At 40.1% G+C, this 22,368-nt stretch overlaps 1 protein-coding gene across 7 annotated transcripts in view; it reads right to left on the bottom strand.

Moving 5' to 3' along the window:
* The window catches only part of trim2a (tripartite motif containing 2a), a 179,660-nt gene that overhangs the window by 41,085 nt on the left and 116,207 nt on the right, over positions 1-22,368 (bottom strand). For 6 of the 7 annotated variants that reach the window (XM_078541539.1, XM_078541557.1, XM_078541546.1 and 3 more), the window contains exons 2-4: positions 14,747-14,925; positions 8,755-8,992; positions 2,740-2,891 (exon numbers count right to left, since the gene is read on the bottom strand). In XM_078541539.1, the coding sequence (XP_078397665.1) occupies positions 2,740-2,891; positions 8,755-8,992; positions 14,747-14,880 (524 nt within the window). In that variant the 5' untranslated portion in view covers positions 14,881-14,925. Of the gene's footprint in view, positions 1-2,739; positions 2,892-8,754; positions 8,993-14,746; positions 14,926-18,562; positions 18,601-22,368 lie in introns of those variants that run through there. The other variant, XM_078541566.1, reaches the window with a different exon arrangement.

Raw genomic sequence — 22,368 nt, 5'->3', positions numbered from 1 at the left:
TGGATTAAGGGGAATAGGTGGATGTACCGTATTTAGATTTCCAGAAGGCATCTGATAAGGTGCCACATCAAAGTTTATTGTGAAAAATTAAAGCTCATGGTGTAAGGGGTAACATATTGGGCATGGATAGAAGATTGGCTAGCTAATAGGGAACAGAGAGTAGGCATAAATGGGTCTTTGTCTGGTTGGCAAGATGTAACGAGTGGTGTGCCACAGGGATCAGTGCTGGGGCCTCAACTTTTTACAATTTTATATAAATGACTTGGATGAAAGGACCAAAGACATGGTTGCTAAATTTGCTGATGGCAAGATAGGTAGGAAAGTAAGTTGTGAAGAGGGCACAAGGAGGCTACAAAGGGATATAGATAGATTAAGTGTGTAGGCAACAAATGCTGACCTTGTTAGCAACACTCACATCCCATGAAAGAATAAAAGATATGGGATAGTCACTAACAAATCAAATACAAATTCAAAAGAAACATCCTTATCTACAGAGTGGAACTCAACGTCACACAAAATAGTCAAAGTGAATAATTTAGTTGCATTTCAAGAGAAGTTAGATAAGTACATGAGGTAGAAAGGTAGAGAAGATTATGCTCAGTGTTAGATGAAGTAGAGTGGGAGGAAGCTAACGTGAAATATAAACAGCAGCATGGACCAGTTGGGCTGAATGGCCTGATCCTGTGCTGTAACTTCTTTGTAGTTCCACTGCTATCCTCTCTGCTCTTATATTAGAAAGATGACTGAGTGTGAACTAGCAAAACTGACTGAATTATTGCTGAAGCAAACTTTCCACTGCTTCAAAAATCTGCAGCCAGTGGTAAAGAAACATTCCAACAAACACTGAATTAACTCAAAAGGCAGCAAGTTGTAGCCACAAAAGATACATGCATACAAAAGCAACCAAAGCCTAAACCACAAAACCACTGTGGTTAGATTTCACCAAAAAAACCATGATTCCTTCCTTTCACATTTCTATTCACTATGTAATGGTACGAGTGCAACCACGTTCACGTTTTTCGCACATCAACTGCACTTATAAACAATTCAGCCTCTGTGACAGCAGAGAACACAATGTTCCTGTGAGCTGTAATTGAGTCCACGTTTAAGAAAAGGCAACTGAATGAATTCCCTCAGGTTTACTAATGGAACTCATGGCTCTCTGATTTTAACACAAGCAGCAACATTAAGTTAATAATACACGGAGGTAGTGGGTCACCAATTGAGTGCCACTCTGGACCCCTTGGAAAATTTAGAATTACCATATGGTTTCAATATTGACAAAAACAGGGCACATTTGAAACAGCTTAAGGTAGAAGTGCACAATTACAAGGCATGTCTCTCACTTTCATGGATGAATGATTCTAGCCTACATTTGCCTTGTGGACAGTATACACAGGCAGTGGAGAGAGAGAAAACAAAGGAAAAAATGTTGGAACTGCAAAGTAACTGGAGCGAGAGTAAGTAATGCTTCAGGTGTTCCACCACCAAACATTTCTTTCAGATGCTGAGCTGCTGGGCATTTTCAACATTTCTCTTTTTATTTCATTCAGTTTTCCTTTGTAATCCCTGGAGAGGGATTGTTTTGCCATAATATGCAGAGCAGCATTGAATGTTTACCTTGAAGTGCAATTCAATTTACTTCCGCTGAGAATCTGACAGCTTTGTGAACCAGAGGCAATTGGTCTTTCACTACAAATACATTACAGGGATTGAGGACACACAGCAAACAAGAAAGGGCAGCATTTCCACCATGTAGATCTAAAGAGGTCTTAAACATCGCAGATGCATTGCTTCTATGTGAACACTTAGGTTTTAATTAGAATTTTTAACTATATCAGTGGCAAGCAAGCCAGAATAGAGTGGAGAGTATTTTTCACACGAGGAGTTGCGATGATTTGGAATGAACCACCTGAAAGGACAATAACTTTCAAAAGAGAATTGGATAAATAGAGAAAAAAAATACAGGCTTAAAGAGAAAGAGCAGGGGAGCGGGATTAATTGGATTACACTTTGAAAGAACTGGCAGACAGAATGGAGTGCATTATACCAGATGCCATGTCTGGACCAAATGGGGATCCCAAGCACTCACATGCCGGAAGCAATCTTCCTAGAGTGGGGCTTCCTAATGAATTGCCTCCACCATCCTGGAAATTGGGCCTCCAGCATGGAGAGCCAGCAGCCCTGTAACCCCACCAGGAAAGATGGGCACTGCTGAGGCAGACCCGGGACAGTGAGGGCACCTCAACATGGAAGCGTTCGTGAGATTGCAAAGTGAAGAGGTTCTTAGAGCGGAGGGGAATAAACGCCTCTGGATGATTAGTTTGGGCCGCGGACTCAGCATCAGGACATGGAGCTTCCTTTCCGAAGACACCCTCCACTGAGCTGCCGACGAGGAGCCGACAGCAGTTGTTGTTAAATCACCTCTAATTGGGGTGTTGATCATCAATGTTTTTAGGGAGCCGTCCCATCGCCACACCCCTATTTTCCTGCCTCCTCTCCCCTATCTCCCGGGGCTGGGAGAATCCCCTCCTGTGCTGGGTGCTGTACTACCTACGATTCCAAAATCATTTGCAGCGCATGATAAGCAGCAAGATTACAAAACTTATCCTTGATAACCTGTGCCCGAGTTAAAGGAATTTGTTAACCTCAATTAGCTCACAGGTGTAATCAACATATACCATCAAATTAGGTGATCGAATTAGGCAGGTTCATGATGTATGTCCGTAGTACAATTACCTCTGTTTGACAGCCTCTAGTTGAGTCTGCAGGGAAGCTTTGTGCTGCTCTACCACATCTTTGAGGGGAACAGTTGGGTGCTCAGCATGTTCACCTTCTGTACATTCATGACACATTGCTGTCTCACAGGATTGGCAGTAAAACTCCATCACCTGGAGAAAGGCAGTAACAGAATTGGAGGGGAAAGCACTTGATTTTGCTGCAAACATACATAAATAGTCCATTTCTTTTATTTAAGATTTCTACATTCACAGCCCTTCAAACTCCTACTCAAGACTCAAAACAAAAATTGCACATTTCCAGGATCGCTTTAATAGATAACCATCGTTAGGCAAAATGGTCTAATTGTTTGATATTGTGGCATGATAATTGGGCTAAGGCAAGATAAATATCAAAATAACCAATGGAATATTTTTATGAAAAGGAAACACAGCTTATTTAGAGCTACAATTGAGCTGAGGTTGAAAGGTTTAAAAGGAAATGGCTGCAGAGATAGTGGAGGCATTGGTTGAAATATTCCAGAACTCACTGTATTCTGGGAGAGTCCCAGTGGATTGGAAAACTGCTAATGTGACGCCCCTGTTCAAGAAGGGAGGGGGACAAAAAGCAGGAAACTATCGGCCAGTCCAGTCAGCCTAAGATCTGTCATTGGGAAAATGCTAGGCTCTGTTATTAAGGGAGAAATAGCACGACATTTAGAAAAGCTTTATGCAATCAAACAGAGTCAACATGGTTCTGTGAAAGGGAAATTTGACAAATTTGCTAGAGTTCTTTGGGGATATAACAAGCGGAGTTGATAAAGGGGAATCGGTAGAGGTAATGTATTTTGATTTCCAGAAGGCATTTGATAAGATGCCGCATAAAAGGTTATTGCAAAAGATAAGAGCTCACGGTATTGGAGGTAATATATTAGCATGGATTGAGGATTGGTTAACACACAGAAGACAGAGTCGGGATTAATGGGTCTTTTTCAGGTTGGAAAGACGTAACCAGCAGAGTGCCACAAGGACAGTACTAGGGCCTCATATTATTTACTATCTATATTAATGACTTGGTGGAGAGGGCAGAGTGTAAGATATCCAAATTTTCTGACAATACAAAAATAGATGGGAAGGCATGTTGTGATGAGGACATAAGGAATCTGCAAGGGGATATAGATGAGTGAATGGGCAAAAACTTGGCAGATGCAGTTTAATGTAGGAAAGTGTGAGGTCATGCTCTTTGGTAGGAAGAATCAAAAGGCAGACTACTATTTAAATGGAGGGAGACTCCAAAAAAGTGCAGCACAGAGGGATTTGGGTGTTCTTGTGCATGAAACGCAAACAGTTAGCATGCAGGTGCAGCAAGTAATTAAGGCAGCAAGTGGAATTTTGGTCTGTATTGCTAGGGGATTGGAGTTTTAAAATAGGGAAGTCATGTTACAACTGTACAGGGTGTTGGTGAGGCCGCACCTGCAGTACTGAGTACAGTTTGGTCCCTGTATTTAAGAAAAGATATACTGGCATTGGAGGCAGTTCAAAAGAGATTCACTGGGCTGATTCCAGGGATGAAGGGGTTGAGTTATCAAGAACAGCTAAACAAGTTAGGCCTTTATTCATTAGAGTTTAGAAGAATGAGGGGTGATCTTATTGAAATGTACAAGATTCTGAGGGGGCTTGACAGGGTAGATGTTGAGAAGATGGTTCCACTAGTGGGGAATCTCAAACTAGGGGACATAGTTACAGAATAAGGGGACACTCATTTAAAACTGAAATGTGAAGGAATTTCTTCTCAGAGGGTAGTGAATGTCTGGAATCCTCTACCCGTGAGTTGTGGAGGCTAGATCACTGACAGTATTTAAAGAGGAGGTAGATAGATTTTTGAAATATCAGGGAGTTGAGGGCTGTGAGGAGCTGGCACAAAAGAGGAGTTGAGGCCTGGGGCAGATCAGTCATGATTTTATTGAATGGCGGAGCAGGCTTGAGGGGCCGAATGGCCTACTCCTGCTCCTATTTTTTATGTTCTTGTGTAAGGATAAATCGCACCACTTTTTTAATCTGCTTTCCAACTATACCTCCTACCAGCATGTTTTTCTTCTCCTCTTTGTCCCATCTGCCAATCACAAGTGACAAGAAGTTTCTAATAAATGTAAATGAATCAATGGTACAATCATTTACAAAGATAATTTCCCTAGTAGTGAGTAACCTGATTGAGTCTCTTCCAGGTTTCATACAGGAATAGTCACTATTTAGGCAACATGTCAAAGGTTGACCCACAGTAGGAAATGCATTCAGTATTTTTGGGGAAAGGGAAAGATTCTTAAATAAAGCATTTCTTTCCTGTTCTCCTTCCCATATGAGGTTAAGGGCAGCGAAGTGACCTGACGAACCTGATAATTCTGGATGTAAAAGGCCATTTAGGCAATCTTAAATCATGCATTCAGAAAGACCATTAAGTGATTCCAAGATTTTCAACCCACACTGCAAGGTTATTCAAGGTTTGGAAAAAAAAAATTGATGCTTTGAATGACTTGTATTTATCTAGCACCTTTAATGTAATAAAACATTGCAAGGCACATTATGGAAGCATTATACAGCAAAATTGGAGACCAAACCACATTAGGTGATACTAGAACAAAGTTCAGTCAGAGGTGATTTTAAGTAACACCTTAAAGGAGGCTAGGGAAACAGAGAGGCACAGAGGTTTAGGGAGAGAATTCTGGAACTTAGGACCTAGGCAGCTGATGTTATGGCCACCAATGGTGGAGCAATTAAAATCGGCAATGCTCAAGAAGCCAGAATTAGATGAGTGCAGATATCGCATGAGGATTGTGTGGCTGGAGATTTGAGATAGGGAGGGGCGAGGCCATGGAGAAATTTGAAAACAAGGATGAGAGTTTTAAAATCCAAACATTGGTTAAACTAGAGCCAATGTAAGTCAGCAAGCAGAGGGGTGTTCAGGGAATGAAACTTCATGCAAGTAAGGACACAGGCAGCAGAGTTTTGCATGACCACAGCATTATGGAGAGTGAATGTGGCAGGTTAGCTAGGAGTGCGTTGGTATAGTCAAGTCTAGAGGTGGGAAAGGCATGGATTAGGGTTCCAGCAGTTGTTGAGCTGTGACAGGGACAGAGTCGAGTGACGTTACAAAAAAATTGAGAAATTATAGAGTATGAAAGAAAGCTAGCTAGAAATATAAAAAACAGATATTAAGAGTTACTACAGGTTTTTAAAAAGGAAAAGAGTAACACAAGTGAGTAATGGTCCTCTGGAGAGAGAGTCTGGGAGTTAATAATGGGAAATAAGGAAATGGTAGATGCATTGAACAGGTATTTAGTGTTTGTCTTCACTGTAGAAGACACAGATAACATCCCATAAATAATTGTGAATCAAGAGGTGAAAGGGTGGGAGGAATTTAAAACAATTACAATCAACAGGGCAAGGGTATTGAGGCTAACAGCTGACAAATCCCCAGGTAATTGGATTTCCAGAAGGCATTTGACAAAGTTACTACACAAAATAAGTGCTCGTGTTATAGGGGGTAACATATTAGCATGGATAGAGGTTTGGTTAGCTTATAGGAAACAGAGTAGGGATAAGTTGAAATTTTTTGGGTTGGCGTGAAATAACCAGTTGCATGCCACGAGGATCAGTGCTGGGCCTCAACTATTTACAATCTACCTCGATGATTTGGATGATTTAGATGAAAGGACCAAACGTATGGTTGCTAAATTTGCTGATGACACAAAGATAGGCAGCAGAATGAGTTGTGAAGAGAACATAAGGAGTCTGCAAAGGGATATAGATAGATTAAGTGTTGGGCAAAAAATTGGCAGCTGGAGTATAATGTGGGAAAATGTGAACTTGTCCACTTTGCCAGTAAGAATAGAAAAGCAGCATATTATTTTGATGGAAAGAGTGCTGAACTCTGCGGTACAGAGGGATCTGGGTGTCCTGGCACATGAATCACAAAAAGTTAGTATGCAGGTACAGCAAGTTATTAGGAAGGCAAATATAAATGTTGTCATTTATTGCAAGGAGAATGGAATATCAAAAGTAGGAAAGTTTTGCTACAGTTGTATAGGGCATTGGCACGACCATATTTTGAGTACCGTGCGTGGTTTTGGTTTCCTTACTTAAGGAAAGATTTAATTATATTGGAAGCAGTGCAGAGAATGTTCACTCAACTGATTCCTGGGATGAAGGACTTGTCTTATGAAGAAAGTTTGGACAGGTTGGGCCTTTATCCATTCGATTTTAGAAGAATGAAAGGAATTCTCTTCTGAGAGCAGCGGAGGCTGAGTCATTGAATATTTTTAAGGCTGAGTTAGATAAATTCTTGACTGACAAAGGAGTTAATGGATATAGGGAAGAGACAGGAAAGCAGAGGCCTCAGTCAGACCAGGCATGATCTTATCAAATGGTCGAGCAGGCTTGAGGGGGTGATTGGCCTAGTCCTGCACCTAATTCTTCTGTTTGTATGTACAGGAGGTGGAAATGGTGGCAGTCTCAGCAGAGTGTGGGTTTGTAATTGGAAGCTCCTCTTGGCGAGAAATATGACACCAAGACTGGTTCAGCCTCAGAGAGTCGCCAGAGAATGGGATGGAGTCAGTAGCTAGGGAAGAGTTTGTAGCAGGGAGTAAAGACTCTTCCGAATATTTAATTGGAGGAAATTTCTGCTCACCCAGTACTGGATGTCAGATAAGCAGTCAGACAACTTAACAACAGTGGATGAGGCAAGAGAGGTGCTGGTGAGGTGGAGCTGGGCGTTATCTGCATACATGCGAAAACTTCCATTTTGTTTTCGGATGATGTCACCAAGGGGCAGCGAATAAGTGAGAAATAGGAGGGGGACAAGGTTAATTTCTTGAGGTCACCAGAGTAATGGAGTGGGAAGAGAAGGCATTTAGGGGGATATAGTGGTACTAGTAATCCAGAGGCCCAAGCTAATGCTCTGAGGACATGGGTTCAAATCCCACCATGGCAGCTGGTAGAATTGAATTCAATTAATAAGTCTAGAATTGAAAGCTAGTCTGTGATGGTAATCATGAAACCATCATTGGTTGTTGTAAAAACTCATCTGGTTCACTAATGTCCTTCAGAGAAGGAAATCTGCCAACCTTACCTGACCTGGCCTACATGTGACTCCAGACTCACAGCAATGTGGTTGACTCTTAATTGCTCTCTGAACAAGGGCAATTAACTGCCTTTTGTAGTAGCCGAGCAAGCTACTCAGTTCAAGGGAAATTAGGGATGGGCAACAAATGCTGGCCTTGCCAGCAACACCCACATCTCATGAAAGAATAAAGGGAAAAAAAAGCGATACTATGGCTACAACAATATAGACAAGAATGGAAATGGCAAATGGAAATAAACTGCTTCCTCTAATTCTCATTTTCACTTTGAGGGAGTGATTAACTTTTGCAGTCAAGATGATGAAATTCTGCATGATGCAGATTGTATATGCCATGGAGCTGAATGTTAGTGCTACAAAACCCCAGAAAGGAAAAGGGGTAATGGGAAAAAGAACTGAAGTCGAGGTTCCAACTCCTAATCACTGTCTGGAAATCTCTGCTAAAAGAAAATGTACGTGCCAATTGGGGAGAACAGGATAAAGCTTGCCTTTGATTCTCACCACATCTAAATATCTGGACTGGAGATGAAAAAGCCTTCACAGAATGGCAAATGCAATAAATACAGAGAAACTAGACACTAAAGTAAGTATGGTACAATTCTCTGACAACATGCTCCATAGTCATAACATGACTTACAGCCTGATTTGCTTGATTTTTAATGTTGTTTGAGGACTGCAGGTATAGGGTATTGCAAGATCGAAAGCAGGAAGTCTTGTCTTTGTGCACAAAGAAGTGAAGCAAATTTACTAATCCAGTCTAATTGATTGAACAATATACTCAACTTGTAGTGGGTGTAACTTTATTGTAAAATCCCACCATCACCAAGACAGACAAGGATAATAAAGAACCCTGATTAAAGTTGCAGCAGAGTAGAATCACACTTAATACTAAGACTAACTTACATTTCCATCATGATTTGGGCAGGAAAGGGGTTTCCCTGCTGCTACTGCTGTGACCGTCTCCAGAATGGAGGAGTCCTCACAGCTGTTGTCTGGAGTCCGCTGAAGAACATCCATTAGGTTTGTAATGAAAAAGTTATTCTGTAGTGCAGAAACTCCCTTTTCAGGCAAGATGGAAGTCTGACGGCAGATTGGGCAGGAAAGAGTTAAACTGTAGGCAGGAATATAGTTTTGCAGACACCTGATGAGGAAGAGAAACAATCAAAAGTCATTTGACTCCCTTGATAAAGTTTTGAAATTAATATTGATGTTGGAAAGGAATTTCACTTTCAAATTTATCAATAAAGATGGTAAAACACACTACATTGTCGTAGAAAAGTACATCGAAATGTCAAGTCTCTCTTCCTCCATATTAATTTTTCAAATAATGAGAATAGTCTTGCAAATTGCAACAGTTCAGGGATCCCAAGTATAACCACATGCATTCAACCACTAATCACAATAAACAAGAAAAGTTAAACACATGGAAGATCTTACGCTTGAGGAAAAACCAGTTTAAACCAGTACCATTCCTTTATTTTATAATAACATGATAATCAATTTTAAACTCTTTTGAGTTATCAACAGTCACAGATTGCAACTCTTTCGAGTACAATCACAGTTCTTGGTTTTCTGGGAGTGGGACGTGAATCCACAACCCTCTGATTCAAAGGCGAGGGTGCTATAAACTGAGCCACAGCTGACACCTCATAATCAATTTTAACCTGTCCAGTATCTTTCTGCTACTAATAGATACTTATCAAAAAATAATTGCTCGTTTCTCTAACCTTCAGACAGTGGTACCTTTTAACTGTGAACAAAGTCCATTTTCCCTAGAAAGGATTATATGCAACAGCTGGCTCTGAGATATATAACTAAATGGCCTATTTTAATTGAATTATCCAGTATCACCTGACAGAAAATCAGCCACACAAGTACTCCTTTTGAAGGGCACCACTAATACAATAGTCTAACATGCGGTCCAATTAAACACACAGGAGCTTCAAATAAAACTAAATCAGCATATTGACAAAATTAACCATGCAATTGATCCACAGAGATGGTGCTGGGTTGCTAAATGTAATGAACAGAGACATAAATTTGCACGTGCCCCTTCATTTTAAAAATTGAAATGTGAAGTCTGATTTCAACTGAACTAAAAAGAACCTCAGAAAACTAAATTGTGATGTTATTCCACGCATCTGTTAGAAGCTTAATTTCCTGCAGTGTCCACTGGTGGCAGAACGCCTCAGGCAAATCAATGGACACCCTATTCAGGGCTACCCAGAATGGACAAGAGAAGCAGGCAGCCAGTGAGACCCTCCTGCAGATCACACTCATACACTAAATGGAAAAAGGCCAACTAATGAGTTCAGTGCAGTGTTCTTCAAACTCAACATTGCAGAAAGCATTCATTTCATATATTAGACTCTTGATCAAGTTGTTTAAGAGAACCAAAAAGCTAGTCATTGAACTATATCTTCAGACCTGTCCTCGAATATAAAAAGTCCGACACTGAACTGATGACAGGATTCAAGGATTAGCTAGCATAATGTGAACTGACCCAGTTTGAGTTTGGAATTTAGATCTCTACTGATCCCCACTCACAATTAGGAATTGTTTCTGCTTGGCTCATGCAGCCCAAAAAATATTTTGATCCCGGGATACAACAGTTTCAAAACAGAGACAATTGTTTTGTGCACTTGTCAAGTAAAATTAAATAGGAAGAAAATATAACAGCGTTTCATTTCTGACTACCTTGCAAAACGTAGTGAGACCAGTTTGAAGTAAAAAGAAATCAATGAGCTTTTAGCCTGCTGATGCTATCCCAATCAGTCAAAATTAAATTTTACTAAAACTGCTCTAGATAGTAAATTTAATCAATTGCAAATCAGTGCATTAGTCCCTCCTCTGTTAATTGCCTTGTTGTTTCTGAATCAATTTTAGATATGTACAATTTACCAAACAGCAGATCCTGAGTAGGAGCTCTTGGAGCAGCCTGTACTTTATAAAATTAAATCTCAGTACAATATCGCAGGGTCCCAGTATTTAATCCGACAAAATAATCTATTATTCTTCAGGTTTAAATAATAAAATGGATGCAAATAAAACCGTATTATTAATTACCAAGGCCATTGATTTACAGTGTTAGTGGAAAAATGGACTGAATCACAGAACATCATTGCCATAAAAACTAATAAACTTCTTTAATTCCATATAATAAAACTGGAATGTGACATGTTCAGTTACCACAGACCGATAGAAGTAATTAAAATGGTAAAATGTATTTGAATGTAAACCCAAAATAGTAAAATCTCCAGAATTCTGTGGAACAAAAAATAGGAATTTGACTTAGTCATTGTAAAACACAGTGGCCCTGCTAATAATATTTTTGAAATCATTTTCCTTTGACAGTTCAAATAATCCAACTCACTCCCTCATCCTGGCAACAGTTTGAGATTAAACCAGTTTATTCGCAACCTTGGTGTTACATTTGATCCCCAGATGAGCTTCTGACCTCATATTCGTGCCATCACTCAGACTGTCTATTTCCACTTCCAGAACATCATCCGATTTCGCCCGTCTCAGTTCATCTGCTGTTGAAACCCTCGATTGTGCCTTTGTTACCTCAAGCATCATTACTCCAATGCACTCCTGGCTGGTCTCTCACATTCTACCCTCTGTAAACTTGAGGTTATTCAAAACTCTGCCCATGTCATAACTGGCAGAAAGTCCCATTCACCCATCATCCCTGTGCTTGGTGAGCTGCATTGGCTCCCAGTCAAACAACATCTTGATTTTAAAATTCTCATCCTTGTTTTCAAATCCCTCCATGACTTTGCCCCTCCCAATCTCTGTAACCTCCTCAGGCCCCACTCTTGGAGATACCTACACTCCTCTAATTCTGGCCTTGTGCTTCTACAATTTTAATTGCTGCACCATTGGTGGCCATGCCTTCAGTTGACTAGGCCCCAAGCTTCAGAATTCCTTTCCTACACCTTTCCTCTCTCTAACTCACGTTCTTACACTGCTTAAGACCTACCTCTTTGGTCAAATTTTTGGTTATCTGATTCCATACCTCCTTATGTGACTTATGGTCACACTTTGTTTTATAATGCTCCTGTGAAGTGCCTTGGCACGTTTCATTACATTAAAGGCGCTATATAAATATAAATTGTTGTTGCCTTTGTAATAACCAACATTCTCTCTAAGCTCTGGAATGTGCTGTGCAGAGGACAAATAGATTGTACACAAGCAGCATTATCTTTAAGATGAGTGCATAAATATAAGTCATCCACTGTGAAGGAACAGTGGTAATAAGTTATTACATAAAATTTTAAGAATTAAATACAACTAAGAATTACATTCAATATTAATGACTTCTAAGTTACATAAAATCAGAAATTATCTAAGCCCTTTAAAGTTACCTACAAATAAGCATGGTCTCTAGATATGTAACACTGTCCATACTTCATTGTTATGAGACATGCAGGGCCTATTTTTCGGGTGGTTTCCTAATGTAGCAGACAGGCAGTACACACATTTTACAAGCTGGAAGTGCCTTGCCTGCCCCAGTGTTAAGGTGAATAAATCAGTCTGCAGTGCACGCACTGGAACATAGGAATAGGAGGAGGCCATTCAGCTCCTCGAACCTGTTCCGCCATTCAAAGAGATCATGGCTGATCTGCATCCTATCCTCGTCCATATACCTCAAAAACCTTGGCTAGCAAAAATCTACCAATCTCAAATTTAAAATTATTTATTCACCTAACATTTACCGCTACTTGTGCTGAAAGTTGTTAATCCCTTTGCATGTGGAAATAAGGGGCCTAACACATATTTGAGGGCCCCAGTTCAAGGTTGGTCTACCTCAGAAAAACCAGGTCAATATGCAGTCTAACAGGTAGACCCTGCTGTAAATAACAAGGTAATATTTTTAAAACATTCTTACCTCAACGTGGAGCCAGGAGGAACAGGAGCAATCGCCCTATTCCATATTCAAAGTATGTGTGCCCTCCTGATCACCGCTATCACTACCTCCCTTCCTGGTCCACTTCTTCACTTACCCAAGGACTGCTGTGACACCAACAGCAGGCTAGTCTTCAATCAAACTTGTCACCAAGCTGCCTGTTGCTATGGGCAGCTTGCTGGCTCAATGGAAATGAGACCCGAGGCTAAATATTGAGGGTGCCTCAGGCCTCACTATTCAGGTGCAGGAATTGATCCTGAGATTGATCAACAATGGGTATAAATGAATCCCACATGTATAACTCACACCATTCTATCTGAATGCAATTTGTTCCCAAAAGGCATGACTCAGGCAACACAAGGATTCAATTAGTCAAACTCAGCGCATTTCACCTTCAGCTGCAGCTTGCATGCTTTGTTGCAATGTATATGTCACATGGTCACATCTACTTCTAATTACATTATCACCTTTGCTTTTGTATTCTGCACAGGAACACAAGAGAAGGATAGTTATTCAGACCATTTTAAGTCACCCAGCCTGAAAATCCTACATCACATCCTCCCTTCACAGTATTCAATAGTTCCTTAAGGGATTCCAGGATTTTCAACTCCACTATCCTACCCAGTTGTCCATTTACATGCTAACCATTCCTGTTGTGAAGAACTTCCTGACATCAGATCCCAATTTGCCATTCAGTAGTTTAAACTTGTGTCCTCTTGTCCTCCTGTTACAGTTTACTTTGCAGTGCTGTTCCATATTTACCTTTTCTATACTATTTATGGTCTTATGCACCTCTGTAAAGTCACCTCTCAATTTGTTGCAAGACTAGGTTTTGTTCCATGGGCAGGTTGGTACCTTTACTGCAGTCATTGTAGTTATAGGTCACTTGTACTCCTCAAAGAGCTGTTGGTCATCAGAAACACAATAAACCTTTTTGGTTGAACTTCGAATTGTTCATGAACTCTTCAGTCTAATACTGGCATTAAACATAGTGCTATAAAGCTATATAGTAAATCATGGCAACAAGGAGTCAGTTTTATTTGTTGAACTGAGAAGCCAATAGCCCTGTCACCTAGCACCACCATATTTCAATAATATTATTAAAAACATTTCTGAGCTATACTTTATAATAACGACAAAGTCCAGATTTGAAAACTTGGCCTTTTAAAATAAAATACAGTTTTATGCAAGTCATTAAATCTTGTGGCAATTCTACAATGCACCTATATGCCAGTCTTTCAGCAGAAGACTCACTTGGGTAGGTCTCAGTGGATACAATGCTGTTGGAGGAGCATCATTGGCAGCAACTCTGTGCTATGATTTTGCAATTCACAGTTTAGCAAAGATATTAACATTTTGGTAGTGTTGGGAGCTTTAGCTGCCATTGAGAAAGCCACTGTATGTTGTACAGGTTACTGGAATACATGCTGTAAAATAAAACATCATCTTGTGAATGAAGTACTCGCAAGAAATTGACCCAGTGTTAGTTACCTATAAAACCGTGTTGATGTTAGCAGAACTGTGAAAAAGGATATGTTTAGCCACATTCTTTTTTTCCTGGAACCCAGACTCCAGACAGATATCTGACACCTTGTATTGAACCAGTTTAATGGAAGAAACAAGAGATTCAAGGGTCACAGAGGTTCATTCGTGAGATGAAGAGGAAGCCTTCATTACCTTGAACACTGCATTACATTCATCTAGTTAATTGATCCAGTAAGGACGTTTTGTGCTATTCCCTTTGTAAGGACTCCATGTGCAAGAACCATCAATATCAGGTTCCAATGAATTCACTGCTTAGAAAGCAAATGCTGAAATGGTCTGATTTTGATCATTTTTACACAAATTATATTCACCTATGAAAAGGGACACAGTAGTTTTAAAACAGCACCCTACTCCCTTGAACTTTTTCAGTATGATGCAAAATATCGAGAAGCACAGCCTTTGAGGAAATTTTTCAGTCAAGTTAGGAAGGAGGTTACCTACCTCTCACAAAAGGTGTGTAGACAAGGAAGGACTTTAGGAATTTTGTAACGATCCAGGCAGATGCTGCAGATCAGAAACTGTTTGTCAATCTGGCGTACAACAGGACTGGTAATGTTCGAGCCGTCACTGGCCATCCTAATGCACTGACATATGGGTCCAGTTTGCCCTCACCCAGCACACTGAAAGAAAGGATAAAGAAAACAATAGAAATTAACTTTCAAAAACAAAGTTAACTTGCAGCTTAGTTCATGTGTTTACAAATCTTGTCACGACTTCAAGCCAAATAAAATCTTCTAACGTATAACAATGTTAACAGATTTTTGAAATAATTGTCTGACTTGCTACAGTGTGTAATAGATTAACCAAGGAGAGATAAAATCATCAGTGAATCAGTTGTCTGTCTACTACAACAAGCATCTAACTAAAGCACCGCTAAATCAGAGAAGCTAAGTAATATGCCACCAGAATTTAATGTGATAAACATGGGATGTAGCAAATAGTAAGTTTAATAGTATAGAATATGATGCAGTTTTCATTTCAGTCTATATAAGACTAGAGAACAAAAGGCCATTTGGCCCAATAAGCTTGTTTGTTTATAAAAACAGAAAATGCTGGAAAAACCTAGCAGCATCTGTGGAGAGAGAAACAGAATTAACATTTCGAGTCTGTATGACTCTTCTGCAGAGCTAAAGAGAAGTAGAAATATGATGGATTTTATACTGTTTAAGAGGGGGTGGAGCAGGTGGAGCAAAATAGAAGGCCAGGGATAGATGGGTGCTAAGGAGAGATTTGACAAAGATGTCATGGACACAAGACAAAGGCAGTGTTAATGGTAGTGTTAAAGACTAAAGAAGGTGCTGATAGTGGCATTAGGGTAAGATAACAATGTGTTAAAAGCAGAACAAGGGTCAGTCCTCTGTGAAAGCAAAACATGAAAACAATTGACGGTGGCCTTGTGTGTGGGGGAGAAAGGATAGAAAAAAAATTTTTTTAAATAAAAATTAAAGAATAAATAAAAATTTTAAAATGGAGGAGAGAGTCCATGGTCTGAAGTTGTTGAACTCGATGTTAAGTCCGGAAGGCTGTAAAGTGCCTAGTCGGAAGATGAGGTGCTGTTCCTCCAGTTTGCGTTGAGCTTCACTGGAACATTGCAGCAGGCCAAGTACGGGCATGAGAGCAGGGTGGTGTGTTGAAATGGCAAGCGACAGGAAGGTCTGGGTCATGCTTACGGACTGAGCAAAGGTGTTCTGCAAAGTGGTCACCCAGTCTGCGTTTAGTCTCCCCCTGTAGAGGAGACTGCATTGGAAGCAGCGAATACAATAGATAAAATTGAAGGAGGTGCAAGTGGAGCACTGCTTTACCTGAAAGGAGTATTTCAGGCCTTGGATGTTGAGGAGGGAGGAGGTAAAGGGGCAGGTATTGCACCTTCTGTGATTGCATGAGAAGATGCCGTGGGAGGAGGATGAGGAGTTGGGGGTGATGGAGGAGTGGACCAGGTGGCATGGAGGGAACGGTCCCTACAGAATGCTGACGGGGGCGGAGGGGGTTAGGGGAAGATGTGTTTGGTGGTGGCATCATGCTAGAGTTGGCCGAAATGGCAGAGGATGATCCTTTGAATGCAAATGCTGGTGGGGTGAAAAGTGAGGACAAGGGTTCCCTATCATGATTCTGGGAGGGAGGGGAAGGTGTGAGGGTAGAGGTGTGGGAGATGGGTCAGACATGATTGAGGGCCCTGTCAATCACAGTGACGAGGCACCCTCGGTTCAGGAAAAAGGAAGACATATCAGAAGCGCCATTTTCATATCCTCCATTTTTATCCTTTGCTTCCAAGTTCCACCCGTCTTCAGTTTCACATGGTCCATCTCCAACTATTCCCTTCCTTAACTTCTCTATCTCCATTTCTGGAAATAGACTATCAACTAATATTCATTATTAGTCCACAGACTCCCACAGCTGCCTCAACTACACTTCCTCATACTCTACACCCTGTAAGGACTCAATTCCATTTTCCCAATTTCTCTGTCTCTGTCGCACCTGTTCCAGTGATGCAATCTTCCACAACAACGCTACTGATATGTTTTGCTTTTTTCCTCCACCGAGGATTCCACCCCATCCACTGTGTTTGACAGGGCCCTCGACTATATCCGCCACATTTCCCGCACTTATGCTCTCACCCCTTCCCTTCCCTCTCAGAACTATAATAGCATTCCTCTTTCCCTCACCTTCCACCCAACATGCCCTTTTACACCTTCTCTCCTCACCGTCCAAGGTCCCAAACATCCCTCCCAGGTGAAGCAGCGATTTACTTCTTTCAGTTTAGTCTACTCCATTTACTGTTCATAATATGGTCTCCTCAACTTTGGGGAGACCAAAAGCAGATTGGGTCACTGTATTGTGGAACATCTCCGTTCAGTCTGCAAGAATGACCCCAGGTAATTCTTCACTTTGCTGTCACACTGACATCTCTGTCCTTGGCCTGCTGCACTATTCTAGTGAAGCTCAATGCAATCTTGAGGAACAGCATCTATCTTTCAATGAGGCACTTTACAGCCTTCTGGACTCAACATTGAGTTCAACAATTTTCAACCTTAATCTCTGTCCATTTTATTTCCTTTCTTTGTATCTTTCGGTTTTTCTCTTATTTTCGCTTTCAGACAGTAGCGCATCTGTTCTAGGCACATCTTGTCCCTTCACCATTCCCTTTGTCCTTGCAAAACTAACTCTTCTGTCATTCAATCTTTCCTGCCATCCACCTTATCATAGACCTTCCTTTTGTCTTTGTCTGACCCACCCTTTGCCAAAACCTAATACATCTCTAACTTTTCCTAGTTCTTATAAAAAGTCATCGACTTGAGATGTTAACTCTGTTTCTCTCTCTATAGATGCTGCCTGACCTGCTGAGTATTTCCAGCATTTTCTATTTTTATTTCACCAAAAAGAGATTTGCTTTAACTTAAACCCGGAACCCTCAGGTATGGTACAGGAATTCAGTAATGTAGTTACTTTCCTGCACAGTGCCGCTAAGTGGTAGAATAAATTATTCTGCACACACTGATTTCTCTCGTTTCTGCTCTTTCATAATTGAAAAAGACATATAAGCTTATGGAAATAAACCCTACATAAACCTAACAGGAGGTCACCTGCCCACTTACTTGGGATGATGGGAGGAAATATTAAAAGTGAAGGGGCAAGTGCAAACACAGTAACTATCCCATCCAAAGAAGCTGATGATACTATTTACACTATTTCACAACAGAAATCTTTCAAATTGTTTTTAGAGAGCCTATACCCAATAAACACTGAGCTTCATTAAATTAGGGTCAACCACCATAAGTAGGAAGAAATTCTTTAGGTTTGTTTTGCTCATATTATAAATTGTACACCATGTCCTTTGATCCTAGATCTTAAAAATTCTTTCCAAAGAATATCTTCCTATTTCCCTGATAGTGGCATTTTAAAATCTTAAACAATTTCAAGGTGATGACAGTCTCACTATTGATTCCCCAAATTTAATACTCCTACCTCCCAGATATCACTCTTGGCCCTGGTAGCACTCTCACCTCTGAATCAGAGGATCATGGATTCAAACATCACTCCAGAAATTTCAGCACATAAGCTCGGCTGACATTACAGTGCAGTCCTTAAGTCAGCGCTTCCCATACGTTTTCTTGATGTGACCCATTTTAATGCCTTAGAATTTGTTTGACCCCAGAGTGAAAACTGGGGGAGGGTTAGAGAATTGTTCTGGGGTCGGTTGGGGGGTGGCTTTGTGTGTTTAAAACTTCTGGTTTTGCCCTGAAGAAAGCGAAGACTCACCTTTTTCCAGCTTGTGGTTGTAACAGTATTCAGGCCTCAGAGAACGACGATTAAGCCACGCCCACTGACAGATTTTTTAAAAACCCAACATTTAAAGGGGCCTTGCAGCTGTAAAAAGTCAGTCTGAGCTCCATGGCTGTCATTGCTGCCTCAGAGCTTGAAACCTCAAAATCTCGTTCCGCGACCCCACTGGGGAGGGGTCACAACCCACAGTTTGGGAACCCCTGCCTTAAGTAATGCCACACTGTCAGAGATGCCTCTTTCGGGCAAGACAATAAACCAATGTGCTGTCTGGTGGATGCAAACTTTATACTTTTTGAAGACTGACAGAGGAGTTCTCCTGATTTCTGGTCAACATTTATTCCTCAAGCAACACCTACTGGTCATTTATCTCATTGCTGTTTGTGGAACCTTGCTGTGCACTAATCGGCTGATATGTTTATTAACATCACAACTTTTTATAAATACTCCATTGACTATGAAGCACTTCAGGATGGCCTAGGGTTATGACAGACTCTTATACAAATGCAATTACTTCATTTCTTCTTTGGTTATTTTGAGTGTGGAAATTATCTGTGCTGTTCTGTTTTGCATGACTTATTTCGCACTCTTGTCATTGAACCAAAATAGTTCAACAAATACTTTGTGGCTTTAAGATATTAATCACTCACAGCTGCCTGTATTTTCCTCAATTCCCCACTTTTAGACATGGTTATAAAGAGGAAAAATCATTATGCTTGCTTTTTCTTTTTGCTAAAATTAGCAAATAAAGGAAAATATTTTTCCACCTCTTTTGGGGGAAGGGGCCTAAATTTTATTTTTTAATTCTTCCAATGCATCTTAATATTTTATTCAGTAATTAAATTAATAATACATTAATTTCATATTGAAAGGTGATTTTTAAAGACAGCGCCAATTACTATCCTTTTTAAAACAAGGATTTTGTTGCTTTCTGTGCAAACCATTATTTAAAAATTGAAGAGTTTCTGGATCATTGTTTTTTAAAAAAAAATATAGGTTATATTAAATTCATTGTGATCTTTCGCGTGCTGGTTGTTGATCATGAACTTGAAACTGGAAAGTGAAATTAACCAACATGTGCATTTGCCTCCAGGCTCACATTGATTTGGAATTGAATTCATTGTCTGCTAAAGACTACCCATGTCAGTGGAAGAGGCTTAGTAAGGAATTATTACTGAGGCTGCGCAGAAGTATTAGGAATTGGCATCACTGCAGTAATATGTAGTGAAGAAATTAAATAACCACAATTTGGGTCACAATGAAAGTTCTCATTTAATACTTAATACTTAAAATAAAACAAGTTCATTTCCGACTATATCAAGAGACAAATAACTTGATTCAGAAGCTGATTCAGAATTAGACATCCAAACGCACTTAGCTACTCTCCATTCCCAGTTACCCCTTTCTGGCCTCCCTCCATGCAAAACAATATATAGGAACTGTGCTGAGTAGCCAGCAGTGATTTATTATCCATCAATAATAGTTTAGACTACCCATAATCTCACAGAAACAAATATAATTCAAGGAGGAGACCAATACTCTGCATTCATCAAACACTTTGATAAAACTTGCACTCTTTTAGATAGCTGTTAGTCAGAAGACCTTGCTTGCAGTCATTGTGGAATTTAATACTTTTCAGTTACATGCAGTTTACTATCTGAAGTATAATCCTACCATAGTACTGCCATTCTTAGAGCAAAGACATGTCTTGCTGCACGTAGTGATGCTCCAGGTTGAGAATAGGGAAGGGAAATAAACAATGGAAACAGAAAAATGGGGACCCTATTATCTGCTATAGCAATAACATTTCTAGGTCAGTAACGAGCAGTGTTTCACTGGCTGGGGAAGACCCAGCAGAATTGAAACAAAATCAGACTTTATTTAGTGCATGTTTCTTGCTCTGTGCTCGGAGACTGCAGCAAATCATGCAAAGGATGCTGGGATCGGGATGCAGCAGTCAGCTACGCTGAGATTTGCTGGTTTGCTGTAAATCATCAATCAGCACTCTTAAAGGCCCACAGTCACTGAATTAGATCAGTAGGACACTATTATGAGATGGGCAAGTGAAGCGTTATTAAAACATAGTTGCTGTGGTACATGTGGCACACTACAACTGAATAGCTACATAAATAACTCACAAAGCAATGAGTTCAAGAGAACAATAGGGCTGTGCTATTTTTTTTTACGGCTGCCACAAACAGATGAGATTATCCGTGGCTGTTAATGAATAATGTGCTGTTGTGACCTATTTTGAATCCTAATCTGCTTGTGATATGAAATGTTCAATATGCCAAACCATTCTTCTATCATGCCTATCCCATTTTGTATTCTAATTTTTTTTAGTTAAAGCATCTCAATACCAACCTGAAAACACAGTTGCATTTTTACATCTAATTTAAGTCTGTTAGGCTCTTTTAGCAATCTTTACAATAACCAAATGATAATGTAAACATATGATGAACTTTAACTTTTGGAGCTAGATCTTTGATTTCTACACAGTTTATTCAACCCCTGAAACTTTAATTTCCTTTCAGAATATTCCCTCCTTTGTCTTCTCAGATTTACATACGAATATATGAATCAGGAGCAGGAGTAGGCCATTCGGCCCCTCGAGCCTGCTCCACATTCAATAAGATCATTGATTTCCTTTTGGTTTTCTTGCTATTTTGACTGGTTTTGTAAAGCCAAATGCCTGTGGTAAACACCCTGTGATAAGGGCCCTTTTCAATAAAATTAGAAAATATACAGCACCATGATAAGCATGTCTGTCAATGCGGATTCTTGTAAAACTATATCTGAAACAAATAAAATATATTACACACATTCACAAGTCTCCCTCCTTGATTGAATACCCTGTGATCTAACATTGTTTAACGGATCATTGCAGCAAGAGGAAATAATGTTAATGTGGCAGCTGTAGAGAAAGAACTGGCATTGAACTTGCACTGATGTGTATTACATAAAATTGCCACAGCAACATTCTGACGAGTCTCTGATAGGAATGTAATTTTTTTGGTGCTTCAATAATTAACAAGCTGAATAAGAACAAAATCACTGAGATGTCTGCCTGTGGAGTATATATAGTCTGCCTGTGGTATATATATGGTGTATATATTTTCTCTCTCACATTACTATTCCCCCTCTCTGTATTGCACCCTCCTCCACAATATCTGATAAAAGATTCCACTCAGTTCTATTCTTTTCTCTCTAATATCTCCTCAAACATAAAAATAATAGATTTCAGCTCCTTTACAACTCCTTGGACTGATGCCACTGAAAGCCTCCAAACACCTATAGAAACACACTGCTCTGATCCTTCTTCATTCTTTCATTTACCTCCATCACACAACTTTACATCTTCAATTACAATGATTCTTACTGTCCCAACCACTAGTTACTATACACACTGAAACTGTTTGCATTCCCTGCAGTCTGATCAGTCACAAAGAACAGCTTGTGATCTCTGCGGCTCAGCTCCGACAGACTGTTACCTTGGCAACTTCTATGCTTGTTGGGAAAGGCGTCGCTGCTGTTACTGTGAGACCACATCACCAGATAATACTGCTTCGTTCAGAAAGACTAGTGACTCTGACAAGCGTTCCACTCTTAATCTTTAATTATTTCCAAAATATGTATACCACTCAAAATCAATACCAGACTCCCATCTGGTTCTGGTTACACTCAGGCAATTTTCAAACTTAAAATTGAATCCACTTCAAACGAGTGCAAAGTGATACACAGCTATGGATTATGAAAACCTCCATAAAGATTCCTATCAGGCGTCC

Source organism: Cetorhinus maximus, chromosome 1 (assembly GCF_964194155.1).
Source record: "Cetorhinus maximus chromosome 1, sCetMax3.hap1.1, whole genome shotgun sequence".
Classification (NCBI taxonomy): Eukaryota; Metazoa; Chordata; class Chondrichthyes; order Lamniformes; family Cetorhinidae; genus Cetorhinus; species Cetorhinus maximus.
Note: the sequence above shows the minus strand (reverse complement) of the source record. Positions and strands in the feature narration are given on the sequence as shown.